This window comes from Liolophura sinensis, chromosome 10 (assembly GCF_032854445.1).
Source record: "Liolophura sinensis isolate JHLJ2023 chromosome 10, CUHK_Ljap_v2, whole genome shotgun sequence".
NCBI classification, from domain to species: Eukaryota; Metazoa; Mollusca; class Polyplacophora; order Chitonida; family Chitonidae; genus Liolophura; species Liolophura sinensis.
Window position 1 is genome coordinate 7741181 of NC_088304.1, and position 9898 is coordinate 7751078.

The 9898-nt window shown below is 39.7% G+C and overlaps 1 protein-coding gene across 1 annotated transcript; it reads left to right on the forward strand.

The window, feature by feature from the left end:
- The first annotated feature begins 1743 nt into the window (after positions 1-1743).
- Positions 1744-5689, forward strand: LOC135476498 (uncharacterized). The gene is made up of 4 exons (XM_064756533.1): positions 1744-2413; positions 2840-3372; positions 3731-3884; positions 4495-5689. The coding sequence occupies exons 1-4, from the start codon at positions 1744-1746 to the stop codon at positions 5655-5657; spliced, it is 2520 nt and encodes an 839-aa protein (XP_064612603.1). The 3' UTR covers positions 5658-5689.
- Positions 5690-9898: the final 4209 nt, after the last annotated feature.

A 9898-nucleotide genomic window follows, 5' to 3' on the forward strand; every position in this document is an offset into this window, starting at 1 on the left:
TAAAGGAAACATATCAGAGCCTAGAGGAGAACCCAGTCTGAGTCTGGAAAAAATGAGTCAGAGCCTGGGAAAACCAGCCAGAGCCTAGAGGAGAAATCAGTAAGTCAAAGTCTGCAAGAAGCCAGTCGATCTGGTCATAGAGGAAACCATGGAATCGGAGCTTGGGTGACAAATGTCAAAGTCTATAGACAAGAAACCAGTCAGAACCAGAAGAAACCAGCCTGAGCCTGAAGGAGAAACCACCAATGTACTTGACAAACCAGCATACATGCAGAACCTGGATCTGGACACACAATCTCACTGACTGATCATCCCACATGAGGCATATCTTGTCTTTATTATCTAAGTAACACTATTAATAACATTGCATTTTCATACTGACCTTCTTTATTCAGACATAGCTGTATATAGATAATTAATAAAAGATTATATTGTTTTCATCCATTGATGAAGTTTGAGTAGAAAAATACTGCACATACATGTAAGTCAGAATGCCAAATTTTCATTAAACGGTTGGTGGTGTTTTATTCCAGGTATTGTGCAGGCTTCTTCCATGTAGGTGTGAAACGGATCACTGTCGTATTTTATAAATGTGGTGTCAGCTTTACTGCTGTTTTGCGAGTTTTGCGGGTGAAATGAAGACAAGGTCCCTCAATGTTGTCACAGAAGCATTATTACTCTTGTTGCCCCGTGAAACCAAGAAGAGTTACAAACAGGTCAGTCAGAATATATCATTCGATATAACATAAATTGTGTTAATGTTAACAACGAATTCTATGTCAATCATTCAGTTCGGAGGCAAATCTTGGACCCATTTACCTGAATTGTGCATGTGTGCATAGCCTTCTCCAATATGGCTACCAAAACTAGGTCATGTAAACCCGAATTTCTGCTTGTACTCTAACAAATAGGGCCTACATACTATACACAACTATACTATATATTACACAGATGTTTAAATATATGTAAGCCTACAGATTTTCTCTTCCCTTAACAAGTTAACAAGTCAAATTGAGGGGAAACAGATGTGCCCTCTGGTTATAGAAATAGCACATCTGATTGGATAAAACTGATAACATGGCGGGCTCTTAACTGTTAAAATATTCATGTGTTTGCTTACTTTGAACTACGATATTTCAGTTGCCTTCTCTTTGAATTAAAGACTGCCCTCCATAATTAGGGTACTTTAGTGTTAGGAATAGTTCAGTCTTAGCTACACAACTGTTCTAAATGGTTGATAAGGCCAAAAGTATGATACATGTCGACATACATTGAGGACATGGAGTGGTAGGGCCTACAGAAAGCAGACTGGTACAGAAGTGGGTGAGATTACAGTATTTGCAGCCTTCACATGGAAAGACAATAAACATCAAAGGTGACTTATATCATGGTACAAGGATTAATACTTATATATGTACTGTATCAGACCTAAACTTTTCCTTCAAGAAAAGATAAAATTGTAAGTTTCAGCACCAGCGTTAATTAATATGACCTTTAATATTTTTTTTTTCTTCTAAAAGTGTACCTTTGGGGGCAAATGCAGTATATGGCAATGGCTTGCAGCTTTTGCCACCTCTGCATAGGTCTCTTTAGCACTGTTTAGTGGGTTTACCTTGAAAGGATACATGTGTACATTTTTACTTAAATATTCCTCTAATGGCATTCTGAACTAAAATCAGCAGATGCACGCATATGCGTCTGTTGATTAAGTTAGCTCCCTTTGTCCATCTGTCAAAAACAATAATGGCGTCGCTAAAGCGATTCGCCGACACAACGGAGGAAGAGATTGAAGTAAAACGTATCAACATTAATGCCAAAAACACCGTGAAGGCCAACGGCAAGTGCAGTCGAATATTGCGTGCATACCTCGTTGAAAAATGTCAGCCAGCAGACTTTGAAAGTTTTGGTGAGGCTGAGTTGAGTGAAGCGTTGTCGCATTTTTACGTCGATGCACGAAAACCGGACGGCGAACAATACAAGGCTGCATCGCTGGAAGCGATTCGCCATGGACTAAATCGCTATCTCAAAGCGCCGCCTCACAACAAAACATTCGACATCATCAAGGACCCAGCATTTAATGAGGCTAACAAGAATTTTAAAGCCGCTATGGTGGAGTTGAGAAAGGCAGGCCTGGGAGATACAACACACCATCTTCCCATTGGCGAAAATGACCGGGCCAAGTTATACAGCTCGCCACATATGTCCACGAAAACACCCACCGGTCTCCTCAATAAGGTTCAGTTTGATGTGAGACTTTATCTGTGTCGACGTAGAGCAGAAAATATGCGCTCCATGACCAAGTCAACATTCGTCGTCGACACTGATCCCAAAACAGGACTTAAATTTGTGACCAAGAAACACCAAGGGCTGCATGGTGAAAAGGAGAGCGCTTGTGTCATGCCCGAAAGCCCAGGTGAATACAAATATTAATGAATCTGGAGTCATGTGTCGTCAAATTTACAATATATCTCAATGTAAAAAAAATTCATATAAATTGATAATATGTAGGGGCCTATGGTTATTATAAACAGATCAAGCCCTTAATTATATTAACTTTGCGTAAACATTGTGTTTTGTAAATAACACAAAAAGAGCACTTTGATTGTATTTCACAAGTTGAAAATACGTATAATTATGTTTAACAATTGCATAGGTAGATCATCGAGAATAAAACAGTATACAGTAAAAATTATGAATTTTCTGTCACAAATGAAACATTATAATGCCCAGTATATAATAATTGATTTACATGCATATATGTGAATATCATTGTAGCAGAATTATGTAGAATAATCAAATGCTGCATTCTTTCTAGTACAAGACCGATTTTGTTTTGTAGGTTCGCCATTTTGTCCTGTAGCGTCATTTGAAGCTTATTTGGCGAAACTTCATCCTGGATGTGACAGCTTGTGGCAACGGCCTTTTGTTAAATTTTTGAATGAAGACCCCGTGTGGTACTATAATGTAGCCGTGGGTGAAAAAATGCTGTCATCTTTCATGACGAGACTTAGCGTGGCCGCTGAGTTATCCAAGGTTTATTCAAACCATTCCATCAGAACCACTGGGTCTGTTATTTTGTCAAAAGCCGTGTTTGGAGCAGATCAAGTAATTACTGTAACTGGCCTCAAGCCTGTTCAGGCACTGACAGTGTATCAGAAGGTTGACAGAATTATTATTCAGGGCATTATAGAACACCAATCAAGCATTGCAAAGGTTGACAATGATAACACATCGAAAATGGCCAATACGTTGAGGACAAGCCTTTCGTCTGATCACCTGCAGCTTTCTCAGGTGACACAACAAGACGTAGCTTTACCCGAGTACACTACAACTGAGGCTGCTACTACAAACCGCCATTCTTCATTCAACCAGGTATTCCTTGATGGAGCAAATATTCATGAACTTCTCAAAGATTTTAATTTAACTGTAAATGGCTCTGTTTCCACTTCATTAAGACCACATGTTTTCAAAGGTTACATAAGTTACGTTGCAAAATCCAACCATACAGGAGGTCATTTGTATTTTAAGGATAATTGTATGTCCATCAAAAATGTAACTCATTACATTGTCATTTTAATTTAACTTCTACATACGCAGTTTCCTTGAACTTAAAGGTTATAACATAATTATAACGTTGCCCACTGAATTTTAAAATTACAACGTTACTTTAATGTCTTATTTTGTGTTTTTTTTGTTTATTTTTGTCTTGTTTTTTTTTTTTTCCCCGCAGCATATTGCAGATGGAAAACCAACTGTAGAAAACCCAGATCCAGTATCTGATAATCCTTATGATCATCTTGTACCCGTACCAGACCTAGCAAGGGAGCCAGCACAAGAAATGGAGACTACAAGTATGAAGCAGGACGAAAACGAAATACAAAGTGGTAAGACATATTCATGAGTTTAATTAGGCTTTGTTAGCAAGGAAAGGTTTATATTAGCATAAGGACAGAGTTTATAACCTTCACCTAATTTGCCTGAGCTGAGATGTCGGATGAGGGACAGGCATCCTCTGCGTGTAACTGTCATAAAACAACAAAAGCATCAAGCTGCTCTCTGCCAGCAGGACACAGTACAAATTGACTCCGGCATGAAATATGCAAATTTCATCTTTTTAAAAAAAAAGAAAACCAAAAAAAAAACCCCAGAATTTTGTGAATTTTCTGTTGTAGTAAGTGGCTAGAAAAGCACTGCATTGATCTGCCTGTGTTAATGGACAAATGGTGTATAAAAGTGGAACATTTTATTGGGTGAAGACATTAGACCCTCAGTTATTATGGTAAATGAATAAAAAATGTATAAAAAAAAAGTGTTTTGAGCTCTCTGACTTTCAGATGTTCTGGCTGGAGTTAATGTCATTTAGTACGATCAGAGTGTCACTCGTGGCCAATCAAAACATCAGTTGGGACTCATCCGTTCTAAAGAAATGTACTCTCGGTCATTTTACTCTGCATAGTTTCTGTATATGATATGTGCTTTTCTGATGTGTTTCAGGAATTTTGAGTAAGTTTGATATCCTCGCGTTAGCCGCTGGAAATAGAAAGGTTTCTGTTAAAGACGAAAGTCTTGAACTAAGCGACAGTGCCAAAAAGCCTGATATGATGGCGGAGATAGACAGACTTCGTGAGGAAATAGCTAGAGTATGTCTAGAAAAAGAAGACCTACAACGTGCTGTCGAATATCTTCAGCATGAGTTGCGTGCAAAAGAAGAAACCAAAGTTCATTATTTTCGATTTTCTACACTGCAGCTGAAAGACTTTGAGTATTATACTGGGTATCTCTATGAAAGCTTTCTTGAGCTCAGTAAGTTTCTCATTCCCAGTGATGAAGCACCCTTCCAACACTCCAAACCCCTGAATTGTTTATCAGAGTTAACGTTTCAGGACCAGCTTTTGTTAGTTTTGATGAAGTTACGTCAAGACTTTGACTTTAGACATTTGGCAACATTGTTTGGAACTTCATCACAAGACTGCTGTGGTGTTTTCAGTGACTGGATGAATTACATGTTTTATAAGTTTGGATCTGTGCCCACATCTATATGGCCTCACAGGGATACAATCATTGAAAATATGCCAACTGAGTTTAAGCAGGACTTTCCAAACACTCTGTCCATTATTGATGTAACAGAAGTCAAAATACAAAGACCACAGACTGTGAGGACAGAGAGCCAGAGTCAGTTTTACTCGGACAAGACCTGCACCACATTGAAAGGAATCATTGGTGTGGATCCTAGAGGAGCCATTACATTTGTATCTATGCTTCACTACAGTTCTATGTCAAATAAAGACTTGGTAAAGCTTTGTGGCTTCTATCGAATTTTGAAACAGTTGCTGCAAAGTGGAGTGATGAAGGAAGGAGATGGAATAATGGCAGGTAAGGATTTCCCAATAGAAAAAGAAATTCAGAATTTAGGACTGGAACTGAATGTTCCTCCCATTGCTCCATCATCTACGAGTGAGATGTCTGCTTCTGATGTGACTCAAATGAACAAGATCGCTAAACATCATGTCCATGTTGAACAAGCCATCGCGCGTATTAAAGAGTTCAAAATATTGTCAAGCAAGTCGAGCCTAGGACTGTTTAAATCAGTGAATCAAATTTGGAGGGTGTGTTGTCTATTGACTAATTTTATGCCATTCCTCACAAATAAGGATTGAAAGCAGATTTTGTTTCATTGACTCTCTTTTACTTTGTTAAAAAAAAAAACAAAAAAAAACAATGCGACTTGATTTCAATTAAATCAACGTTGAGTAGGATATTTGTATTTGTTGGCGACACTGTGGTCAGGCTTTGAGTTTGTGTGGTTTGTTTATTTCTGCGTCCTGCATACAAGTTAGAACTGTAGCGTCACAGGCATCAGTCAAATGTAATCGTAGACACATAGGAAATGTACAGTAGCAAACTGAAAGCTTTTTTATGGCAGATTGATCCAAGGTGACTTTCCGCTGCACCACCCCTCCAGCCGACGCTGGCAGAACATCTTCCAAACAGGTTTCCTCTGTGCTTCATTGCTGTACAGGCTGTCTTGAATGTCCAGAACTTCAATACATATATGAACCTGTACATCCATACTCTTAAGTGTAGATACGTGTATCATCAATATGGAGAGAGGCTTGTGTAGCCGAGTGTGTTAATAGCACAGTAAATCAGAAGCCTCTCACCAATGTACTCGCTGGCTTTCTTTGCGGTGGTATGTGAGAAGGTCTGCCAGAAACCTGCAGATGGTAGTGGGGTTTTCTCTGGCCTCTGCGTGATTTCCTCCCACCGTCATGCTGGCCGCTGTTGTTTAAGTGAAAAATTCTTGAATACGGCGTAAAAATAAATAAATACATGAATAAATGCAAGAGTGGTAATTGACAGCTAGTGAGCGACTCCATTCCTGTTACTGAAGTAATTTTTATTACGCTGTAGTTTAAAGAGCGAAATTAACATATACAGCCAGTGTTTGGAATATACAACTACAACCTCAGGTTAGATGCAGCATTTGTGTTAGGAGTAAAAAGGCTATTATTTATTAGATCAGGGAGTGATTTGGTAATAATAACATGTCTTTCAGTTGCCGAGACAAAATGTGTGAGTTCAATCCCCATCTTTGACTTGGATTTTGTTAGTTGTTAATGCCAGTTTTCTTTCATTTTTAAAACTCATTGCCTTAGTGGAAGTGAAAATTCTGACGTCATGCCCTAACGATGAGAGCATGATTGATTTTTTTTTTTTTTTTTTTTTTTTTTGATTGGTGTTTTACGCCGTACTCAAGAATATTTCACTTATACGACGGCGGCCAGCATTATGGTGGGTGGAAACCGGGCAGAGCCCGGCGGAAACCCACGACCATCCGCAGGTTGCTGGCAGACCTTCCCACGTACGGCTGGAGAGGAAGCCAGCATGAGCTGTTCTTGAACTCACAGCGACCGCATTGGTGAGAGGCATCTGGGTCACTACACTGCGCTAGCGCGCTAACCGACTGAGCCACGGAGGCCCCTCGAGAGCATGATTGAAGCCTGACACATTGTTTGTCAGATGCCAATACACTCCAACAAGAACAAGGCCATAGCCGACGGAGCCAGCGAGAACTCAAATCCATTACTAAACTGGACAACAAGTGCTTCAGCTTCTGTCCGCTATCAATATGTGATGGTGTTTCCTGCCTAAAGGGATCGCCATTTCATTTCATTTTATTCACCATACCTGTATATGCAAATCATGAAATAAATACATAGATATACATGTGGAAGACATCTGACAGGAATAAAGCTCATGGGAGCTTGTTCTGTTGCGTCGATAGTAGAATATTAATGGAGCACACAGGGAATATTTGTGTGCAGTGATAATATTTTAGTGTGTCACATATAGATATACATGGAAACAAAAAACATTAATACAAAAAAGACGTAAGAAACCTTATGAACCTTTATGTGTGAACTAAATTACACCTTAATTAAATTGTTCCAAGGTAATTCAAGTCTGGATTGAAAACAGATGCGGAATTTGTACTATGAAGAGTGATTGGTAGTTTATTCCATTCTCAAGGACAAATTGTTCTTAACGAGTGATGGGGAGCAGAGTGTTTTAACATAGGTTTCAAAGCTGGGAGGAATTAGTTTGGGATGATAGAAAGACTTGTATGGTCAGGTCTCACAATGGTAGGATACACAGTTGACGGATGGAGGGAGTGTTACCATTTCTTTTTGAATGAGAGTGTGAATGATGCATTTCTTCAGAATCATCAAAGGTACATGCTGTAGATACCTGACATGAAGCCTCTGCCAGTGCAGTGACATTAGGGAGATTGTTGCTTGGTATTATATTGCCTTATTGGCAAACCATGCTGTGGACACCAGACATGACACCTGGGCCAGTATAATGACATTAGGGACATCAGTATTTGGTATTATATTGCTTTTTTGGCACACCATGATGTAGACACCAGGCATGACACCTGAGCCAGTATAATGACATTAACGACATCAGTATTTGGTATTATATTGCCTTTTGAGACACCATGCTGTAGACACCAGGCATGACACCTGAGCCAGTATAATGACATTAGGGACATCAGTATTTGGTATTATATTGCCTTATTGGCGCACCATGCTGTAGACACCAGGCATGACACCTGAGCCAGTATAATGACATTAGGGACATCAGTATTTGGTGTTATATTGCCTTATCGGCACACCATGCTGTAGACACCAGGCATGACACCTGAGTCAGTATAATGACATTAGGGACATCAGTATTTGGTATTATATTGCCTTATCGGTACACCATGCTGTAGACACCAGGCATGACACCTGAGCCAGTATAATGACATTAGGGACATCAGTATTTGGTATTATATTGCCTTATCGGCACACCATGCTGTAGACACCAGGCATGACATCTGAGCCAGTATAATGACATTAGGGACATCAGTATTTGGTATTATATTGCCTTATCGGCACACCATGCTGTAGACACCAGGCACAACACCTGAGCCAGTATAATGCCATTAGGGACATCAGTATTTGGTATTATATTGCCTTATTGGTACACCATGCTGTAGACACCAGGCATGACACCTGAGCCAGTATAATGACATTAGGGACATCAGTATTTGGTATTATATTGCCTTATTGGCACACCATGCTGTAGAAACCAGACATGACACATGAGCCAGTATAATGACATTAGGGACATCAGTATTTGGTATTATATTGCCTTATTGGCAAACCATGCTGTAGACACCAGGCATGACACCTGAGCCAGTATAATGACATTAGGGACATTAGTATTTGGTATTATATTGCCTTATTGGCACACCATGCTGCAGGCACCAGGCATGACACCTGAGCCAGTATAATGACATTAGGGACATCAGTATTCGGTGTTATATTGCCTTATTGGCGCACCATGCTGTAGACACCAGGCATGACACCTGAGCCAGTATAATGACATTAGGGACATCAGTATTTGGTGTTACATTGCCTTATCGGCACACCATGCTGTAGACACCAGGCATGACACCTGAGCCAGTATAATGACATTAGGGACATCAGTATTTGGTGTTATATTGCCTTATCGGCACACCATGCTATAGACACCAGGCATGACACCTGAGCCAGTATAATGACATTAGGGACATCAGTATTTGGTATTATATTGCCTTATCGGCACACCATGCTGTAGACACCAGGCATGACACCTGAGCCAGTATAATGACATTAGGGACATCAGTATTTGGTATTATATTGCCTTATTGGCACACCATGCTGTAGACACCAGGCATGACACCTGGGCCAGTATAATGACATTAGGGACATCAGTATTTGGTATTATATTGCCTTATCGGCACACCATGCTGTAGACACCAGGCATGACACCTGAGCCAGTATAATGACATTAGGGAGATCGTTACTATTTGAGGCTTTTTCAATACAGCACTCGAGGACAGACATGGCAGATTGTGCAGTTCACATGAAGAAACTGAAAGGGCATGTGGTAGGGTTTTCTTATTCTTTATTCTACATTTCACTTGGAAAAAATATGTTCATTTTGCACAAAACAAACTGCATAGCAGTTAAATAATGTCTAAGAGTAAGACCCAACATGTACACTATGAACACAGTGCATTAAACACTTTCTTCAATTCTTTCATTCAGTGAAAAGGTGTTTTTACAATCCCAAAAATGACAGAAGAACGGCTACATGTATGTACCAGTCATGACAGTATGGAAGAATCCATCAGCACGTACCTGTCAGTTAATGGTAACCTCATGCTGTGACAGTGTGATACTTGCATTACATGAAAAAGGAAATGGCGTTTTATTTTATCAGTGGAATCCATTGACTTCCACACATTTCTTGCTGCAGTTGAAAAACATAGGCACACAAGTGGCGGTAATGTCATGGATAAAAT

What these genes read in the sequence shown, in the direction of transcription:
- LOC135476498 (XM_064756533.1), top strand. Translation starts at nt 1,744, where the DNA reads ATGGCGTCGCTAAAGCGATTCGCCGACACAACGGAGGAAGAGATTGAA. An exon ending in TGTCATGCCCGAAAGCCCAG is followed by an intron (nt 2,414 to 2,839) that starts GTGAATACAAAT and finishes TTTGTTTTGTAG; the next exon opens with GTTCGCCATTTTGTCCTGTA. An exon ending in GCCATTCTTCATTCAACCAG is followed by an intron (nt 3,373 to 3,730) that starts GTATTCCTTGAT and finishes TTTTCCCCGCAG; the next exon opens with CATATTGCAGATGGAAAACC.